Here is a 22,741-nt window from a genome sequence, read left to right as displayed (position 1 = left end):
GCTAATGCTTTTTACACGGTTAATGACGACGAAAGAATTCAACTTTCTTTTTTTATATAATAATATCTAGTTTAAGATTTTAACATTTTTAGAGTGTGTGTGTGTTGCATTTCAAATGTATCAAAATTAATAAAAATAAAATAATAATAAACGAATAATATCTTAGTGTCTAAAGGGATTTGGTCGTGCTTTAAATGTAGCAGCTTTTCTTAGTTCACGTATGCGCTCCTCTTCACGCCTTTTGCGTTCTTCTTCCTCCTGAAAATATAAAAAAATAGAAAGGACATACAAATTAGTTACATTTCACAATTGATTTACATTGTTGCTGGTTAATAATAAAAAATATATGAGATAAAGATTAGTTTTTTATTTTTGTTGTGTTGCGGAGGATGCAAATTTAAGATAGATAACAATAATGACTTATGGAGATTATAAATGTATTTTAAGAATTTTACACAAGGTGACACCATTAGTCATAGTTGGGAAAATAAAATTGTCATTAAAGCGTTGATATGACTCTCAAAACTTAATTTTAGGATGTTGGTGTCAAGAGAAAAAATATTCTCCGTCAAATTTCATTATAAGTCACCGACCAAGAGATTTCTCTAGCTCTACTATATAACATATAAAAATCAGTTTAAATTTGGATATTAAAATAAGAGATTGTTTTTTAGGTTAATTTTTATTTCTAATAATATTTCCCCCAAAACGTAATATAAGAGAGTTGGAGTCAAAGGAAAAATTATTGTGCGTCAAATTTCAATACCAAGAGATTTCTCTAGTTCTACTATGTAACATATAAAAATCTGTTTAAATTGGGATATATTAAAAAAATAAATTGTTGTTTAAGGTTAATTTAAATATTTAGCAATATTTTCCCCCAAAACATAATATTAGAGTGTAAGATTCAAAGGAAAAATTATTCTCCGTCAAATTTCACTATGGGTCACCGACCGACCAAGAGATTTCTCTAGTTCTACTACATAACATATACAAATCAGTTAAAATTTGAAAATATATTTAAATATAAAAATATTTTTAGGTTAATTTGAATTTTAACAATATTTCCACTAAAACCTAATTTTTGAGGTTTGTAGTCAAAGGAAAAATTATTCTCCGTCAAATTTCAATATGAGTCACCTACCAAGAAAAGTCTCTAGTTCTATTATATAACATATAAAAATATATTTACATTTGGATATAAAAAATAAGAAACTGTTCTTTTTAGGTTAATTTTTGAACAATATTTCCATCAAAACCTAATTTTTGAGATTTGGAATCAAAAGAAAAATTATTCTCCATCAAATTTCAATATGGGTCACTGACTCGTATCGAATATAAACTCGTGAATACGATGTCTACAATTAATATTTCCAAATATCTCGACTTCCATTCGGAAGCCTATTCAAAAATAGTTTTAATGTTTGTTTTTCTTTTAAAGTTATAAAAATCTGAAAAATTATACATAAATAATATTTTCCATGTTGTATTTCCGCAAGCAGCAAATTCTACAACATATAAAATTTTAGACAGACAGACAATTTAAAATGTCAACAACATAAGAAATGTGTGTCGCACACACATATTTCTATTCTTATATACTCCCACATAGAAAAAATACAACAAAGATATTAATTAAATACAACACATAACTAATTTCCATTCAAAGACAAACATATGGGTAGGTAGGTTGGTAAGGTATTCAATATAAGCTAATGAGAACAACAACGTAAACTGAAAAGGGACACACTTTTCAAACATTTTTTTCTCTCAATCTATAAACGTGAAAAAATTCCAACACAAATATGAACAAAACAAAAAATGCAAGACACCAGCACAAGGTGGCAAAGAAGTAAAAGCAATTGGTCAAACACGAAGAGGTGCACACAAGAAGCTTTTGGTGTCACACAAACAGAGAGACACAGATACTGGAAACAAATAAAAATAATTATAAAGTATTATATGCAATATGCCAAAGAGAGATACATTATATAGGTGGTACACGCCGAAAAAAACGAAGTGGAATGTTATAAACAACTTATTCTGAAACTAGGGGTGTGTCTAATTTGTCGAAGGAAAAAGATCTTCGCGAAGGTCAGAAGAAGACTGTATGATATATGACTGGAGAATAATGTTTTCTTCAAAAAACAACTGAAAACGGCCTAGCCCAAAATTTTTAAATCCTCCTCTCCTCCTATATACAGGGTGAGATGAAAAAACTGCAACCAACTTCAGACTGCTGTCATTTCTAAGCCACTCGTCCGACAGCTGTTAAAATTATTACAGTGACAGCTTATTATATTGTTTACAAGCGTACAAAAACATTTTGGAGGGAATTTTCCACAAAAAAAGTTATTCGTGATGAAATTCAAGCGAGATAGTGTGATTTCGTTAGAGCACTGTAGCATTTAAATCGCATCGCTCGTTACCGTGTTACTGGTAGCGTAGCCCGACGCCAAGGAAGTGGACGGAAGAAAACAGCAACATCAACTCCCTCATCGCAGTGTCCGAAAAATGGCCCGTGAGCTGAACATATCGAAATATTCCATTGGGGAAATATTGAAAAATGAGCTCGGAGTAAAGCAATTGAAGTGCAAGAACTTACACCGCAACAGAAAGAAAATGGACTCAAAAGAGCTAGAGAGATGCTTCGCTTGAAAAACGTTCGTTGTCCAGCAGTTTGTAAACAAATAAAATTATCGTGTTTACTTGGCAAAAAGGGCCGGCTGAAAATGTACACCTTCGGTTGGCCACCAGAACTCAAGCGCCGGTCATAGTGATGGTGTGGGCCTCCATAACAGCCGATGGTCGCTCTCCGCTCGTATTAATCGACCGTGGCATCAGAATAAATGCCGAATATTATCGCGAAAATATTCTGACGTGTATATTAAAGCCTAGGGCACGCAAACATTATGGCCGCAGACCTTGGACATCCCAACAGGACTCAACACCATCGCATTCAGCAAGCGCCACCCATGTTAAAATTGTCAGCGCACAATGGCCACCAAAATGTCCGGATACCAATCCGTTGGACAATTGTGTCTGGAGTATTTTGGAAAGCAAGGTAGGCACTACCTTTCTTGCTTCGCCGGGAATGGGCCAAAATACCGCAGACCAATTCGAACAAATCTAAACTTATTCTAAACTTTTATGCAATTTTCCGACATTTTATGCTTTCATTCAATAAAATTAAAAAATGTAAACATTATGGCGTTTGACTTTGTTGCAGTTTTTTTTATCTCACCCTGGATTCAGTCGTATTGAATTGATATCACAATTCACAGTGGATTTGTTCGCTCTTCACTTTAAAGTTGTTCTAGACGTTTTATCGGATTTTATGTTGATCAAATATATAATATTGACCCTTTTTGTAGGATGTATCAGAGGAGAGGGCAGACGGGTCCCACCTTAGGACTTGCTATAGGCTTGGTAAAGGTAAAAGGTTGTGCAAAGTTGGGTTCAAATCGGACATTCCATTTGCAATATATTGGATTCATAAATCTCAAAAATGTAGACCATTTGTGTGGGAGGCACCAGAAGGAGTGGAGCAATGGATCCCATCTTCGGACTTGATCTAGGGTTGGTAAAGACAATAGGTTGTGCAAAGTTTGGTTCATATCGGACATTCCTATCGCCTGATATTGGATTTATAAATATTGAAAATTTCGATCATTTGTGGGGGAGGTACCAGATGGAGTGGACCATAGGGTACCATCTTCAAACTTGGCCTAGGATTGGAAAAAATAATAGGTTGTACAAAGATTCGTTAAAATCGGATAGTCCGTTTGCATGTTATTATAACATCAAACCGGCTGAGGGTAAACAAAGTTTGGATGAAATCGGTTACTCCCTTAGAGCGTTATCGTCTGCACCAACCGGCCAGAAAGACAGACAGACGTTTGAAAATCGACTCCTAATTGTGTGAAACTTATTTGTACCAAAGAAATATGAAATAATATTTCGACGAGGAACATTTTTGTCGCATGAGGGTATAAATGTCATAAATTCAGTGTTCTGCTGTATTTTTGATCTGACCCAAAACTTGCAAGAATATAATTTTTTCTGAATTTCCAATCCTTATAAATGGAGATTCAAATTCTTCTTCTATTATTTTTTCTTCAGTGTATCCTTATGCATGTTGCTGATGTGTGATAGGCAAACACAAAAGTAGACAGCCATATGGCAGGCAGCAAGTGAACATAGTCACTGCAATATATTGCAAATCCAAGTTAAAAAAACGTTAGGTGAAATGATGACGATGTGAATTTAATAGAAATGAAAAGAGAAGTAATGAAAGAAAGAAATATGGAGAAAACCTGTGAATTTATAAATAGTGAAAAGAAATGTGCTAGCAACAGCAACAAAATCTTAATCACATACACACAGAAAATTAATACATGCCAAAAGGCAGGCAGTCAGTATCAAGTAATACGGACTTGTATGCAACAGCAGCAGCACAACATGTCTCCCCCAACACCAACCAACCAAACTGCATTCAAGGTTTAGAGTATTTGCCGCAAATATTTCCGATACAGCTTAAAAATAAAACAAAGCCAACAAAATTTGCACACGAGCAACAGACGATCGACTACTCTATAGCAGGCAGCAGCAGCATAAACATCAACAACAACCTTTGGGCGGTCTCTGGGCACATTATAATATGACTCACACCCTGAATGAATTACTGAGTAATATTTTTTAGTTGTTTTTTTGTTGATAAGGCAATATTATTATTGTTATTATTATAAATCATTTCGATTTTAGTTGTTGTTGTCATGAATATATTTTACAAAAAATTAAATCTTGAATTCTTATGTCGTCTGATGAAAAGCTTGGTTCTAAAAAAGCCCAACAACATCATCGTCGTCATCATATCAATCACAAAAATAAGCCAGAGCGAGCATATGTGAGCTTAGTAACATCATAATAATATGAATGCCTTTGATTGCTTTTATTGTGGGTGTATGAACGAACCCAGCCAGCCGGCTCTTCAAGATAATTTTAGGTGATTCATTCACGTGTTGTAAATATATGTAAGCGTTGTTGTAATTATGCGGAAGAGTAAAATGAGTAAAAACAACATAAAGGGTTTATTGATTCATGTAGGAGGAACGTTCTTTTGAGACGAGTAGAATTATGGAATTACAAAGATAGAGGCACACAATGACCTTAACAGAAATCTCTAGAATTTTTGGAACAAATACCAAATATAGAGACAATAATGAAATTGGAAAAAAGGAAAACAAGAAATGGAACGGAGTACTACACCATTCTTCTATAGTTACATACTTTTCGACAATAAAATTGAATATTGTCACATGAAGGTGTTCGATCGACTGTTTATTTTTTCTAAAATTGATGAAGGCTTGACGAAAATGAAACGTTGTCAAAACTCAACATCTGAAATAAGCACATAAGCAGCCTTATTCTGGATATTCTCTAAAGAGAGAAATCGCTTGTGACAAATTATTCGCTTTCACATTCTCGCCTTGTTCTGAATAAATAGGGAGAAACAAAAATGCAAGACGCATATTCGAATTTTCGAAAATGGCGCTGCAGACGGTAGCAACACGTAGAACGATGGAGAATTATTGGGAGAAAAGGAGAGAGGAGAAACATATTTTCAGAAAAAAGAAGAAATAACAAGAAAAATGTGAGCGTGAGCAAATCGAGATGTACAGGAGTCCGAATGAAGTCCGGGAATGTTACCAACGAGTAAAACACCAAACCGAAGGCTTTGGTGCAGGCACATCCTCCTGTAGTCATGAAGAAGGAAACCTGGTGACAGGTACAGACAGTGTGCTGAAGATCTGGAAGGAGCATTTTGAAAAACTTTTGGTAACAAATAGTAGCGGCGAAGAGGATACCCCAGAACCAGTAAGAAATGGCGATATAGAGTGTATACCACCTAGCCAAGATGAGTTCATAATAGAAATCAATCGGTTGAAGAATAATAAAGCAGCAGGTGCCGATGGGTTACAAGCCGAACTATTCAAGACTGTTGGTCAGTTGCTGGTAAGGAGCATGCACTAGCTGCACAATTTGATTAGAGTAATGTATGCCCAATGATTGGAACCTCAGAATCCTGTGTACCGCGCAAAAAAGGGAGGATAAATAAAGTGCTATCCAGCGTGCTGTATGAACGACTGAAGCCAATGATCAAGGACATTATTGGACCATACGAATGCGGCTTAAGACCTGGCAAGTCCAAATCATGGAAAAAATCCACGAAAAACGCATCGACACATTCCACCTATTCGTCGACAATAAAGCCGCACTCGACAGCCCTATTCTTCAGAGGTGTTTAGAGCCATGTCTGCGTTTGGCATTCCTGTAAAATTCATTCGGCTTTACAGGATAAATTAAACTGACACAAGATCAGCAGTAAAATTTATTGTTCTTTCATAATTTTTATTTGAGTTCTTCACTGTTAAGCGGCTTATCTGGCAAATTTGACTATGTGTTTTTTCCATAATTTTGAATATTTTTTCTGGACAGACAGATCCTCACACAAAATGTCTTTATTTCGCCTCCAAATTGCAACAAACTCCGCTTAAATATTCTTTATTGCATTTATACATTCCGTGGCAATAGATGATTGAGCGTGAATCGTTATCAATAGAATTTCCAATGGCATTTTATGTGTTGTTTTTATGTTAAAATATATGCATACAACCATTTATAATATTCAAAATCGTCATAGAATAACTGTGTTGATATTTTCCATGAAAATATTATATATATATATATTTTTTGTAGTCAGCTCCCTTTAAATTTATTAGCGAAAAAAATTGCACATTCTTCCACTCTAAATAATTTTTCCCCAAAGCGGATTTTTTCGCTTTCGAAAAATTCACTGCGATTTAGAATAAATTTATAGAGCGAAAAAATTCACGGTGAATTGATGTCCAGAATAAGGCTGTATAATTTTGTTGTTTTTTTTTTTTTTTTTTTTTTTTTTGAAACAAGTTCGATGACCGACCGACCCACTCGCTCGATTGCTGTTTTGTTTCGGGCTCATACAAACTTTACTTTTGCAAAAACAGTCATTTGTTAATACTCCACCCTACCGAGACAATAGATAGTTGTAAAATTTCTCATCACATTAGCTTAATTATAAATCGCTATTTTCCAAAACGCTATTTTAGAATACAAACTTAAACTATAATTGGCTTTTAGTCACAAACCATAAACCATATATATAAAACTACAAGCCTATTTATTTCCCACAAAAATAAATTTCATTTGCAAAAATTAGTATTCTTATCCAAACTATATGTTTGAGCATATCTTGAGTGGATTTATTAATTTATTTGTACATACAAACACATTGTGTGTTTAAATTTACATACATATTAAAATATTACTTGACAAAAGTAAAATCCGCTTTAATTTTTTTGCACATATGGATTATACTAAGGAGCTTAGAAAGAATTGCAGATGTGTTGTTGTTGTTTTCCGCGACAACAAACACTATTTACTTTGACAATGACAATCGTCATCGTAAACACCACATTTTCAAGCACAACACAATGACTAGATAAAAAACCGCGGCGTTCCTAATAAATTTATGGTCATGGTGGTATGGTGGATTAGGACAAAATGCACAGCAAATCCGACACTACAAAAATTACAACTGTGTGTTTATCATAATCAAGCTATACAATTAGCTTGAGCAGCGATAAATCGCATTTTTGTTGGATTTATTCTAATTTGTATTGATCGACTGACTGACTTCTCGATGACATTAGCATTGCGATAATGGCTTGCTGGCTGTCTGACTGGCTATATGTGTATATAAAGGAAAACACGTGTAAACACCATTGTCCATACACAGAAATTTTTGTATGTATTTTGTGTCCAGTAAATATTTGCCTTCTTATCAGTGCATAGTTTCGTATTTTTTGCTTCACCTGATTTGGTTTGGTTCGCCCTGGTTTGACGCATTTTTAAGATTTCTTTGTCATCGTCACACGACGTGTATTATCATCAAAATGGTATTATGTTGTGGAGAGACCCTGATTTTGTTTTTATTTTCGTTCATAGACATTGATCTACTTTTTTGCTGCTGTCCAGAAATTAAGTAATATCAGATGTAGATAATTTGAATGTTGTTGGTATATTAGGAGGGGTAGGTAAACTTTTTTCTATAAGGTTTACTAAATGAGATTAGATTTTGTGCTGAATTTGAAATTTAAAAACTTACTGATTATTCTTTTGATAATAAATAAACTTTTTTTAAAATGTTTTCCACGAACTATGGTGATTTTTACGGGTACGTCTTTTAAACAGTATATATATTGGTATGTCCTTAAAAAATCATATTTGAATTGTAATTACAATATTTAGTTCAACGACCGATATGACCGATACAAAAATTCTTGCAGGTTGTGAGTAAGAATTGGATTGTGGAAATTCGTACTAGAATGGTTTTGGAATAGAATGGTACGAAAAGTACTAAAAAAATACTAAATGTGGTACCATTTATATTTTGCGAACCGGTAGAACAAGAACTTAAATTTGAAATGAGGGTCACTGATGAAGTGTAGAATAGATATAAGAAAGGGGTGTTTCCTTTTGGACATTCGAACTATAAGTATCTGAATAGTACTAAAATGTACTAAATGTTGTACAATTTCGTAGCAAGTGAATGTATAGAGCTAAAAACTTGAAATCTGAAATGCGAATTAAGGTTGAGAAATATGGTCGATATAAGGAGGTGCTTTTGAAAGCGTGTACTCATGTATACGAAAAGTATTATATTTGGTACAATTTTAATTTGAAGGTACAAATGGACCTGTGATCCTGAAATTTGAAATTAACATTACCGTCGGATTTAGGTGAACCGATGGAGCTGAAATCTTGACATTTTGGAGTTAGGATCACTGTTGGGGTGTAGGAAGTTTTGGAAATGTCTACTAATGTGTACTAAATTTGATACAATTTGGATTTAGAGCGAACCAACAGAGCGGGAATCCTGAAATTGAGTAATCAGATTTCCATTGGATTTTATGATGTAGGTAGTAATGGAAATTGGGATTTGGCTGAACCTATCTTTTAAATTTCTTTCCTGCCTCCTAATATAGGGGAAGATTACAAAGGGTAATATTTGGCACAGCCTTATTCTGGACATCAATTCACCGTGAATTTGTTAGCTCTTTCCCTTTAAGGTTATTCTGAACCAAAATTCGCAGCGATTTTTTTCGCATTTTCGCTTTCCTCTTATTCTGAATCATGTTCGAAAGCGAAAAAATAAAAATAAAATATAGGTAATACATATTTTTATGGAAAATATCTACACAATACTTATTCTATGACGATTTTGAATATTATAAATGATTGTATGCATATTTCTAACTAAAAAAGAGCCATTGGAAATCCTATTGATAACGATGCATAAATTACAATATTGGAGCAACACACATTACAACTTAAATTACAATATGACAATAGGAATCTTTTTTCAACCACCATTTTCGAAACCGCATTTCGCATTTTTTCCTTCTCCCTATTCATTTAGAATAAGCCGAGATTGTGAAAGCGAAAAATTTTTCACAAGCAAGATCTCTCCCTAGCGAATATCCAGAATAAGTCTGTACATTTTCTTGAAGATTATAAAATATATAGACTTGTTCACATTCTTTGATGCCTTATGATCAGTGTTCCATGAGTTTGCAATCTAGAATTATGAGGGGTTGGTTGGTTTTCGAGATGGGCGAACAATTCAGGTTTCCCTGACATAATTCTATATCACTACTTGTGTCGTATTGTAATAATGATACAGGTCAGAGACAAGTATTAAAAATGGGCGTATAATCTCTCTTTAAGCTAAACTGCTATGATTGATATTTCAAAAATGGTAAATTTAAGTTGAATTATTTCGAAATTGTACATTATCTTCTTTTATATTAGTGTTAAGAAAAAAACATAAACTACCAAAAATATTCGAAATCAAAACGTAAACAAATGAAGGACACAAAAAGAAAAACGTCATCATTTATGTTATTGCTTAAAAAGGTATATAGTAAATGAAAGTGTATTATTTTTAGGCGCCTAACCATAACATATTTATATAAAATAACAAAAAAATAAAAAAATATGATGACTGTGTGTAACCGGCGCGCACATTCACCAGCGAGTGAGTGTGTTACATGATCATCGCCCATAGGTGAATAACAACAAAACTGCTGCTGTTGTTGTCTTGTGCACAAAACTAATAATATGAAATGTTGAAAAGAAGAAAAAAAGCGAATGAAAACAAGACCTATATCTATACAATATAAGATAAAAATAACAACAAATTATATACGGTAAATTATATGATGATGATGCTTCATCATAATGATGATGTTTAAAATTGCCATCATTATTGCGGTGTTGTTGTTGTCCCATCATCGTCGACAATGACGACGACAATAATGTCTTTGACTTTTTAGCAGTAGGTGGATATAGTGGCATTGGAGCTTCCAGACAAACCGCCAGTCAGCCAACCCAGCCATCGTTTAGCAATGAAATTAAAGATAAACGGAATTGATATTTATAGATAGTACTTCAAGTAACACAAATAAAAACAAAAAAGAGAAAAAAAAAATAAAACAATGCAAAAAAATATATAATTTCCCTTTCATGTATTACAATTTGTAAAAGTATGATATATAAGAGAATCTAGATATATATAATATAATCGTTAATGATGTTGAAATTATTATGAATGTCGTAAAAATGAAAAAAATTTAATTTTCAATAAAAAATTAATTTTTTTGTTATTTTTTGGACAAGGTTTATTTCAATGATTACTGTAGCTCTGGTCACCTGAAGTATTCTTTGCCTACTGAAATATATTCTTTGGTTTCGGTATTTTTATACCCTCAGGCCTTATGGCTAATGAGGATATATACATTTGGACACGGCAGCACTCTGAGACCGTCAGGTCCATTGTGACCATCCACGAAAAAGATATGGAGGGATCTATGAGTGTGTCCTTTTGGTAGACGGCCAAATAGATCTTGACACATTGTGCCAAATTACATAGGCTCTTTCGTCGAAGAACGCCTCAAAGTTCCGATAAAGATCTGTAGATTGAGATCCTCGTCTAGCTAATTCGTCTGCTTTTTCATTATCCATGATGTCACGGTGTCCTGGTACCCAACACAGCCGATAGCTGTAAGTAAGTTCTTTCAAAACTGTTCTACACTTGAGGACGGCCTCAGATTTGATGGCTTTGGCGGTTCTACGATCTCTGCATCCAGACTTTTTATCAATTCCACTGCATTCCAAATCGCGAATATTTCAGCTTGGAAAACACTACAGTTGCTATCCAGCTTGTAGGTAAACTCAGGTCCTAGGCTTTCACAGTAAACGCCAGCCCCTGTACCTTCTTCCACCTTGGATCTGTATAGAAAGCCAGGCCGTCCAGAGGAGGGTTACTCCGGTTCCAGTCGTCTGTACTAGGAATAACGGCATCTACACCGTCAACGTACAACCATGCACAAAGATACAACTTCCCCAAAGATTTTGTTCATGCAGCCTTAAGGCACTACGCGCGGGCTGACATTTAATGCTGTGGCGTGCTCCCCGTGGCTCCTGTTATCGAGGCGGCTCTTTGTGCCTTATCGAAATATTGGTTTTAGGCGTAGTATATACCAATTTTAGTATTTTGGGGGCTTTGATAGAATTCTTATTGGATAGCAAATCTCTGCACAAAAAATTCGGATAGCCTCTATATAAGGTTACCCTCAATTTTCGGTATTTTAGGGTTCTTGAGCGCATTTTTCAACCGAATTCGCTGAAATTTGGTATTCTTTAAAAATCCACGCTTATGGAGATGTTGGTCCTTGGAAAAATATTCTTCAAAAATCCACGCTTATGGAAATTTTGATTCTTGGAAATATATCCGTTTGGTACAATTGTTGGTATAGCTATGTTCCCTATATTTTATTTTCAAGTAACCACCGGTACACCTATGATGGAGGGTATCCCAAGTTCGGCCCGTCCAAACTTAATGCCTTTCCTACTTGTTTTAAATTAATCGTTTCCTTTTTTATAAATTCTCCAAAATATAGAAAACCCTTGACTTATTTGCAAAATTAAATTAAGACAAATATTTGGTATATATAAAATAATTAGACCTCGGATTTTTGCATATTTTTTATGCTTTATCCGATTGGACTCAAATTTTGTATTTAGGCGTTTCATGCTTTATTTGATCGATATTTGGGGTCATGTCAAAAATATGCAAAAAATATGCAAAAAATATGCAAAATATATGCAAAAAATATGCAAAATATATGCAAAAAATATGCAAACTATGCAAAAAATATGCAAAATATGCAAAAAATATGCAAAATATGCAAAAAATATGCAAAATATGCAAAAAATATGCACGGTATGCTAGGTCGATATGCGATAAATATATGCAAAAAATATACAAAATATGCATTGTCGATATGCAAAATATGCTAAAATATGCAAAGTATGCAAAAATATGCAAAATATGCAAAATATATGCAAAATATGCAAACATATGCAAAATATGCAAAAATATGCAAACATATGCAAAATATGCAAAAGATATGCAAAATATATGCAAAATATGCAAAAATATGCAAAATATGCAAAAATATGCAAAATATATGCAAAATATGCAAAAATATGCAAAATATGCAAAATATATGCAAAATATGCAAACATATGCAAAATATGCAAAAATATGCAAAATATGCAAAAATATGCAAAATATGCAAAAAATATGCACGGTATGCTAGGTCGATATGCGATATATATATGCAAAAAATATACCAAATATGCATTGCCGATATGCAAAATATGCAAAGTATGCAAAAATATGCAAAATATGCAAAATATATGCAAAATATGCAAACATATGCAAAATATGCAAAATATATGCAAAATATGCAAACATCTGCAAAATATGCAAAAGATATGCAAAATATATGCAAAATATATGCAAAATATATGCAAAATATGCAAAAATATGCAAAATATGCAAAAATATGCAAAATATATGCAAAATATGCAAAAATATGCAAAATATGCAAAAATATGCAAAATATATGCAAAATATGCAAACATATGCAAAATATGCAAAAATATGCAAAATATGCAAAATATGCAAAAATATGCAAAATATGCAAAAATATGCAAAATATGCAAAAAATATGCACGGTATGCTAGGTCGATATGCGATAAATATATGCAAAAAATATACCAAATATGCATTGCCGATATGCAAAATATGCTAAAATATGCAAAAATATGCAAAGTATGCAAAAATATGCAAATTATGCAAAAAATATGCACGGTATGCTAGGTCGCAATATTAAAGATAGAACTTTGAAATTTTGCACATATATTATTATTACTCCTAGGATGTTTGGTATTGGAAATGGGATATATCGGTCCACGTTTTAGTATATCGCCATATAACGGTTATATATGTTTGCATGTTTTATACATATATTTAGCAAATTTTTCATAATGCCCCAAAAATCTAACAGTTGAACCATGAAACGCATACATACACAATTAGATTTCTATAGGTTAAAAATAAAGAAAGCACACAAATTCGAAAACTACCATGAACATTTTTTTTGTTGATTAAAATGATTGTATATGTGAAATATGTTGCTTATAGTTGCACATATTTTTGCCTATATTTTTCATATTTTTTGCATATTTCTCGCATATCGACCTAGCATACCGTGCATATTTTTTGCATATTTTGCATATATTTTGCATATTTTTGCATATTTTGCATATGTTTGCATATTTTGCATATATTTTGCATATGTTTGCATATATTTTGCATATTTTGCATATGTTTGCATATTTTGCATATATTTTGCATATTTTGCATATTTTTGCATATTTTGCATATGTTTGCATATTTTGCATATATTTTGCATATTTTGCATATATTTTGCATATTTTGCATATGTTTGCATATTTTGCATATTATGCATATGTTAGCATATTTTGCATATATTTTGCATATGTTTGCATATATTTTGCATATTTTGCATATTTTTGCATATTTTTGCATATTTTGCATATGTTTGCATATTTTGCATATATTTTGCATATTTTGCATATATTTTGCATATTTTGCATATGTTTGCATATTTTGCATATATTTTGCATATGTTAGCATATTTTGCATATATTTTGCATATTTTGCATATTTTGCATATATTTTGCATATTTATTGCATATCGACCTAGCATATTTTGCATATGTTTGCATATTTTTGCATATTTTGCATATTTTGCATATATTTTGCATATTTTTGCATATTTTGCATATGTTTGCATATTTTGCATATATTTTGCATATTTTGCATATGTTCGCATATTTTGCATATTTTTGCATATTTTGCATATGTTTGCATATTTATAGCATATCGACCTAGCATACCGTGCATATTTTTTTGCATATATTTTGCATATTTATCGCATATCGACCTAGCATACCGTGCATATTTTTTGCATATTTTGCATATTTTTGCATATTTAGCATATATTTTGCATATTTTATGCATATATTTTGCATATTTATTGCATATCGACCTAGCATATTTTGCATATGTTTGCATATTTTTGCATATTTTGCATATGTTTGCATATTTTGCATATTTTTGCATATTTTGCATATTTTTTGCATTTTTTGCATATTTTAGCATATATTTTGCATATTTTATGCATATATTTTGCATATTTATTGCATATCGACCTAGCATATTTTGCATATTTTTTGCATATTTTGCATATATTTTGCATATTTTGCATATTTTGCATATATTTTGCATATTTTGCATATTTTTTGCATATTTTGCATATTTTGCATATTTTTTGCATATCTCGTGCATATGCAAAATATGCAAATATGCAAAAAATTAAAAAATATGAACCCTTCAAATAATTCTAAATCCTTTGAAACGAATTTGTGTCCAATCAGAATTTCGATATCTTCATTATTAAAAAATATGCAAATATGCAAAATCCGAGGTCTAAAAATAATTAAGCAAATTCAGAACAGAACGCCATTTTTTTCGTGTAAATAAAATGTAAATATATACATATGTAGATTCTACTTATTTGTATGATTCAGAGTAATATAACAATAATAATTATATACCCTTTTTAATGAACCAACCAACGAACTGTAGTTGTAGTACTTATATCATTGTATGAGTTTTGAGAAAAAAAATTAAATAAAAAAACACAAACATATCGTGGATTTTGTTTAAGCGAAGTACGACGACAAGCTGTATGACGACGGCGACAGCTCATATCATCTTATTGTAGGTCTTTTTAATTTAACCGTAAGAAGATTAGCTGCTGGAGAAAATTTATTTAAAACGAGAGAAAGAGAGAGGAAACAGAAAAATAATAATAAAAAAATATATTTCAAGCGCGATAACAAAAAAAATTAAAATAAACTTGTTTATTGCTAAATACAACAAAGATATGAGGATGAAAGGAGGGTAAAAACATGAGAAGAAAAAAACTGCGTAAGAGCAGGCCAATTCGTTTTAAACCACATGTATGCGAAACGCTTTAGATAAGATTAAGCGACATTATATAGGCAAATTGGTACCATTCAATGTCAGCCACCACCACCAACCAAAAGATATGAATTTTGAAAATCTTAAAAAATATTCAAACAACAATTAGTAAAAAAAAAAATACAAATGTTAGAATTTTTGTGAGACTCACCATTATTTTTCTTTATAAAGAAGAAAATAACAATAATTTCCAAATTGTATATAGTTGTAGGTAGTATTGGAGTGTTATATCCAAAAATTTAAATTTCGTTGTTACAGAACGAAGTTTTTGGGTTGAGTTTTTTATACATATTTATATAGGTATAGGTATATCATCGTTAAAAATTGAAGATACAAAATGTAAAAAACATTTTGTTGATTTTTAGAAATAGTAATATTAACAACGGCAACGTTAAACGTTTGTATTTAATATTCTGTGTTCGACTTGGGGTGATTTCCTTTGAAATTCGTATCCTCTTTATAATAATCCTGCTGGGGTTTGCTGCTCCAAATATGCTATGCTCATCATTTTGTTTTTCTCACCACCCACACCCAACTGCTATCATCACCATTTCCTCCAGATGATAATGGTTGTGGTGCCGTTGCCGCTTCTCCTCCTCTCGCTGCTGCTGATCTGTTTACTGTTCCACTGCCCAATCCTCTTCCCACTCCACCTCCTCCTCCTCCACCGCCAGCTCTTTCCCTTGTTTTCTTTAAATATCAATTATGACTAGAGTTTAAATGGTTATTGGTCTCTGTTGCCGACAAAATACTGCTATCTCCATAGAATTTAGGCTCATCATGTTGTTCATTACCGCTACCATTTGTCTCATCTTCCGAATCATCATCACCAGATGATTCATTATTGGCATTGTTGTGTGCAGCTGCTGCATCTTTGTTATTGGCCGTTCCCGTTGTTGCCGACGATGAGTTCAACGAATTCGACGATGATATCTTGGCCGATTCCTGCTTAACGGCATTGCTCAAACGTTCATAACAACTGGTGCATACCCTTTGGGGTTTGGAACTTTGCTGGGGCAGTAGGAATTTCTTGGATGAACATGGTCCACAGACGACGGCACCACAATTACGACAATGATGGCGTCTCACAATCATGGTGAATTGCGTCTTCTTACAGTGCATGCAGATGACGGCCTCCGCATCGGGTACCCATACGGCAGCATGCTTTTCCACTGGCTTCTTGCCCGATTTCTTAAGCAAATCCTCCACACACTTGTTGATATGCGCCATCCATTCCTTCTTTTCGGTTTCGGTGGCCGCACACACAATAAACGATTTGGTGGTGGTACGTATCAGCCAGGCATTACGATATTGTATGCAATCGTCAATGTTCTCCAATGAAACCTCTTCCAAAGGCATTATGTGTTGTTTGTTGTATTTCTTTTTGCCAATAACAATGTTGCCATAGACCAGAATATCGTTGAACAGGAAAAACTGGCGAGATTTTGGTCGTTTGCGGCACATTTTGGTTAAGACACCCTCCCCCACCAAGACACGACCGGGGACGGCCAGTGGCACACCTGCACCGCCAAAACAATTTTCCACAGTGGCAATACGCCTGGTGTTGGCTTCGGAATTTACTAAACGATCAACCATTTTGGGTGTGTGTGTGAGTGTTTGTTTAACTGTGATGTTACGGCAAGTTAATTATTATTTTATACTCTATTTTAAAATATCAAAAATTTATTTAATTAAATTTGCTATTTGAAAAAATTCCAAGAGTATTTTTTACGTTTCTTTTGTTATTTGTCTTTCTTTTGTCGTTTGGAACAGCGACGACGACCGACACAACTACGCGACGAACGGAAGTGATTATTAGTTTTGTTCGAGAGTATTTTCACACGTATTTCTTCTTTTTACTTTGTTGTTCAGTTGATTTTCTTTGCATTTGACGTTTGCATTTTTGTGTTGTCTTTACTTCTCTCCTCCTTGGTTTCTTTTGTTCCGTTACTTTTTTCAATAATAAAAATTAATTATTCTATAAAAAAATATTAAACTACACATTCACGTATAGATTGTTTTGCGTTACAATCCTCACTCGAGAGTTTTTAAAAATTCGACGGACTTCGTAAGACGTTTTGTGCAACACAACAAAATAGCCATACAGTCGGCCAGTCACTCAATCATTCGTTTGCTCGCTAACTCAACCATAAGAAGCACACAGAGGACAGACAGACAGAAAGGCACAAATAAAACGGGGAGAGTCGGTCGACGAGCCGAGTCTCTGTTGATTGTCAAATTGCTGCTATTGTGTATTTCTTCTTGTTGTTATTGTTTGTTTTCTGGGTGTGTGTGTGATTCGTACATTTTTTGTGTTTTAAATGCATCAAGTGTTGGTAAACGTAAAAATAACCACAAAAATCGTCGTAAAGCGTAAACAAATAACAGTGTGTTATCGGCGTAAATTGATGGGGAAATTTTGTGCGAAAATTTTCGCTAATAAACTTAAAGGGAGCTGACTACAAAAATAAAAATATTAAATGTTTTTTATGAAAAATATCTACAAATAAGTATACTTATTTGAATATTATAAATGGTTGTATGCATATTTTTAAATCAGAAACAACAAATAAAATGGAATTGGAAATCCTATTGATAACGATGTTGCCGAGTTTGATGCAATTTGGTGTCGAAATAAAGACATTTTGTGTGAGGATCTGTCTCTCCAGAAAAAATATTTAGCCTTATTCTGGATGTCAATTGCACGTGAATTTATCCCCTTCAACTTATTCTGAACAACATTAGCATTTCCGTTTTCGCCTTTTTCTGAATCAAGTTCGAAAGCGACAAAATACGCTTTGTGGGAAAATTAGTTATTCTGGATTTGCAGGGAGTGGGAGAATGTGATGGCATTTTGTGCGAAATTTTTCGCAATAAGGATTTTTAAGCCAAGTTTTTAGTGGAGAAATGTTGTACCCAATAAGAACCCATTGTACAAAATTTCAGCGAATTTGGTTAAAAAACGCACTAAAAACCCCCCAAAATACCGTAAATAAGGGATACCGTTATAAGGTGGCTACCAGAAAAAGTGGACCTATATTTATAATTTGTAGTGGAGACAAAAATAACCCAATGTACCAAATTTCAGCGAATTCGGTTTTAAACGCGCTTAAGGACCCTCCAAAATACCGTAAATTGGGTGTGCCCATACGAGGGGTCTACGATCCGAACGACCCGAGTCTTACTCGGTCAACGTCTGTCACCTGAGCCCATTGTATAAAAGCAATAGGGCTGCTACAACAACAACTTAAATTACAAAATGACAACACGAATCTTTTTTCAACCACAAATTTCGAAAATTCGAATACGCATCTCGCATATTTGTTTCTTCCTATTCATTCAGAATAAGGCGAGAATGTGAAAGCGATAATTTTTCACATGCGAGATCTCTCTCTTGCGTATATCCAGAATAAGGCTGTATAAATTTTAGAGGCAAGGAACTTTAAATTATTTATAAATGATTTTGATATTTTTCATTGTAATTTTGAAAGCTGAATGCTGTCAAAGGCAAATTTATGAAAAAAATGGAAAGTTATGACTGCATGAGACTACCTTGTATTATTTGCCATGATTTTAACCTCATTTTGTTTATTTTCTGAATAAGACCCTTAACTGCAAATTCGTTTTCCCCACTCCATTTTTAAATTTCACAGGTATTCATAATGGAACTAAGTTTTACTGGTGGAATGACTGCTGAACTGTTCTGCAAGTCGCGCATCATTTAACATTCAATTTTTTTTAATATTATTTGAAGGTTGTGGAGAATTTCGTTTGGATCAAATTTATTTTTAAAATATCCAATAAAATATATTTATAGGAATTCGTTTTAGAATATCCAAGTCGTAAGGGGAATTATTTGTAATTGTATATGAATTTTATATAATTTGGTTCAATTAAAAAGAAAATAATGAAAAAAAATAAATTAAATAAAAAAATGAAACATACTTGTCCTAACGTCAATGTTCTCTTACGCTCTCATTTAGTTATACGTGTTAATACGCTTTACAACACTACATTTTCAAAATGGAAGAGTAAACATTGCACCATCAATCTACTCTCCTTTGCTCTCACACACCAACGTACGCGATATTTGTCAAACAAAAGCAACAACAACAAAAAATACACACACAAACACAGGAAAATTGAATGAACGGTCTATTGTTCTTCTAGAAAATCATCAACGTCTTGTGTGTGCAAAAGCAGCAATAACAACAGCAACTAGTGAGTGAATCACAATAAATATGCAGCAAACAGCAGTACTTTTTATAATTTGACTGATTGATTTATAGTACAAAACAGTTATTAACTATATTTTTATGCATATTACACTGGAGTAGAATCGACGACAGTGGATAGAAAAGAAAGTCGAAGACAAGATAAAACCAAAAAACACAAATAAACAACAAACAAAAAATATATCGGAGAGTATCGAAATATTCAAGACACCAACGGACAGAAAAGCAACACAAAACTAAAAAATTATATACGAAAAAGAGGAACACAGAGCAAGAAGAAATATATTGAGGGAGGCAAGAAAGCAAGGTAGCAAATGTCAGGTTGCGAATAGCAGCACACAGCTGTCAAAATAAAAACACAGTGGGGGAAAAAAGAAAGCAGCAGTTTGCAAAAATATTTAAAATGGAAAAAAATAAACAAAAATTTATTAACTATTTCCAACACCTTTGAGGATATCAAAGTTTTTTAAAAAATATTTTTTTAAAGACGCACACAAGGCGTGGATTTTTTAAAGAATATTTTTTTCAAGGGGACCAACACAATCGTGAATTTTTTTGAAGAATATTTTTTTCAAGGGGATTAACACATGGCGTGGATTTTTTAAAGAATATTTTTTTCAAGGGGACCAACACAAGGCGTGATTTTTTTTGAAGAATATTTTTTTCAAGGGGACCAACACATGGCGTGGATTTTTTAAAGAATATTTTTTTCAAGGGGACCAACACAAGGCGTGGATTTTTTAAAGAATATTTTTTTCAAGCCGTGGATTTTTTAAAGAGTGTTTTCAAGCCGTGGATTTTTTAAAGAATATTTTCAAGCCGTGGATTTTTTTAAAGAATATTTTCAAGCCGTGGATTTTTTAAAGAATATTTTTTCAAGGACGAACACGGCGTGGACAGTCGTTTTTTTAAAGAATACTTTTTCCAGGACCATTGCAGGCATGGTTTTATTAATGAATATTTTTTTCAAGGACCCATAAAGGCATGGATTTACTAAAGGACCAATAAAGGCATGGCTTTTTTATTCAAGAGAAAACAAACCCTTCCTCTGGTCAAAAGAAAATGTTTTTCACCCTACAATTATACGAAATCAATTTACAGCATTTTCGTTATGAAAAAAACATCACATTTCAAAAACGAAAATGGGACGGGAATATTTCCAGCTATGTAAATACGAAGAAATGTGGATTTACATTTTCTGCATTTCTTTTTTGCCCTTCATTAATGTGGAACCGATTTTATATGAACATAGATTTATATTCCGATCAACATATAAGCATTATTATTATATGCAGTCCCCTCCACTGAATATTTCGATGTGATGCAAACAAAATAACAAATTTTATATACACATAGACACAAAGTAGCATTTCAACAGGAATCTGTTATTTGTACGTTTCAAAATTGATATTTTTTGTTAATCGCAGAATATTTTCTTTAAAGATAGTAATGGTATATTCTCATCTAATCACCAAAAATTCCCTGACGGTTATTAAAAAAATCTTAAAAACACATGTCCACATAAATAACCCACGATTCACAACAGGATCATATTTTGTTAGTATTTGACATGCACATGTTAGTAATGTTCAAGGAGTAGGTATTAGGAAAACAGGGATAAAAACTACAAAAAATGTTGATAAGCACACACACATTTACAACACGCACACACTCCCACATATATGGACATGGATATTGAAACGAATAAAGTATGCTGTGTTAAATGTGAACGTGGTGCTTACAATTTCTACCTGTTTTCGTTTTTCCTCGAGCGCTTTATGTTTTGCCTCATCGTAATGTTTACGTTCGGCTAAACGTTTTTCGGTGTGCAATTTAAATGGACACTGCTGGATGACCAATGGTTTCTTTTCCGGGACAAAAGGTTTCTCTTTGAGGACAGTTGGTGGTCGTGATTCAAATTTGGGAGGTTGATTTTTTTGTTTCCATTCTTCCAGCTGTAAAGGAGGAAACGAAATGAAAACAGATTTTATTTTGGAATGTGTGTGATCTTACCCTTTGTCTTCGTTTCTCTTCGGCCTCTTTGGATTTTTTCAGAACTTTTGGAGTCACCGCCACTGTAAAGGCATGTGCTGGTTTCCGTTTTTCCATTAGTTGATGATGGGCATTGAAATTTGGCACGGGTCTTGAATGGAATTCACGTCGTTTGCGTTCCTCTTCCTCTCGTCGGCGTTCAGCTTCTTCACGTTTCTTCTGGTAGAGATCTTTCACCAAATACGCCTGCGGTGGGGGTGGCATATTTTTGGAAACTGCACCCTTGGAAGAGCCAGCTGTTGTATGGCATTTTTTGGTGGCTGGTTTTTGTGTCGACCACTGGCATACCAAATTCAATTTGGGTGCCAAATGTGTTTGTTGCACAGTCTTATCTAAATGAGACTCCGGCTGTTCATTGTCAGTATAGTCGTGGTTGTGGTTTTGAGTTGCTTCATCTTCCGGCGATGTTACCAACTCCTCTCTCTCCGTCTCTTCATTATGGCTGGAGTTCAGGGAGCAGTTGATGTTTTCTTTGTCCTCCAGCTGTTCCTCCTCACCTGTGATGGTATTGTCATGTTTTTCAATTTTGTAAATGACACACTGTTCCTCAATGTCTGTCAATTCTGTTTTGGCTGTGGGGAAAGGCGAATTTCCATAAAAAATGTATTCTAAACTTATTCTTTACCCAAAATTTTCTTACCCATTTCTTCCTGCAATAGTGCCATGTCCTCCAGTCTCTCGTGTTCATAATGTTTATAAGCTAGAAACAAGGGAAATATTGAAAAATTAACGGTTGTTTTGGCGCAAATTAATTTTCCTTTTTTTTGTTACATACCAAAAAAGTTTTCCGAATGATCCAATTCCTCGTTTCCTACCTCAATGGCGTCCCAATCATATTTCACCTCAGGCATTTTTACATTGAAATAGGCCA

The 22,741-nt window shown here is 33.3% G+C and overlaps 2 protein-coding genes across 3 annotated transcripts; both read right to left on the bottom strand.

Annotated features, from left to right (window-relative positions):
- Positions 1-142: 142 nt before the first annotated feature.
- Positions 143-22,083, bottom strand: LOC133322257 (uncharacterized). 2 transcript variants are annotated; one of them, XM_061531271.1, is made up of 3 exons: positions 21,832-22,083; positions 21,561-21,773; positions 143-258 (listed from the first exon to the last, which is right to left on the bottom strand). In XM_061531271.1, the coding sequence occupies exons 1-3, from the start codon at positions 22,072-22,074 to the stop codon at positions 163-165; spliced, it is 552 nt and encodes a 183-aa protein (XP_061387255.1). In that variant the 5' UTR covers positions 22,075-22,083; the 3' UTR covers positions 143-162. The 2 variants fall into 2 exon arrangements, with proteins under 2 accessions (XP_061387255.1, XP_061387256.1); XM_061531272.1 differs by having other exon boundaries at positions 21,570-21,773.
- Positions 16,235-17,192, bottom strand: LOC133322255 (pleckstrin homology domain-containing family F member 1 homolog). The gene has a single exon (XM_061531270.1). It carries the CDS (start codon positions 17,177-17,179, stop codon positions 16,283-16,285), a length of 897 nt encoding a protein of 298 aa, XP_061387254.1. The 5' UTR covers positions 17,180-17,192; the 3' UTR covers positions 16,235-16,282.
- Positions 22,084-22,741: the final 658 nt, after the last annotated feature.

Source organism: Musca vetustissima, unplaced genomic scaffold (assembly GCF_032173495.1).
Source record: "Musca vetustissima isolate MV318-11 ecotype Yass unplaced genomic scaffold, APGP_CSIRO_Mvet_v1 utg8248, whole genome shotgun sequence".
Lineage (NCBI taxonomy): Eukaryota > Metazoa > Arthropoda > Insecta > Diptera > Muscidae > Musca > Musca vetustissima.
Note: the sequence above shows the minus strand (reverse complement) of the source record. Positions and strands in the feature narration are given on the sequence as shown.

Coding starts and splice junctions, on each gene's coding strand:
- LOC133322255 (XM_061531270.1), bottom strand. CDS start 17,179: ATGGTTGATCGTTTAGTAAATTCCGAAGCCAACACCAGGCGTATTGCC.
- LOC133322257 (XM_061531271.1), bottom strand. CDS start 22,074: ATGCCACCCCCACCGCAGGCGTATTTGGTGAAAGATCTCTACCAGAAG. Junction 21,774..21,831: donor AAGAGAAACGAAGACAAAGG/GTAAGATCACAC, acceptor CCTCCTTTACAG/CTGGAAGAATGGAAACAAAA. Junction 259..21,560: donor AACGAAAACAGGTAGAAATT/GTAAGCACCACG, acceptor TTATATTTTCAG/GAGGAAGAAGAACGCAAAAG.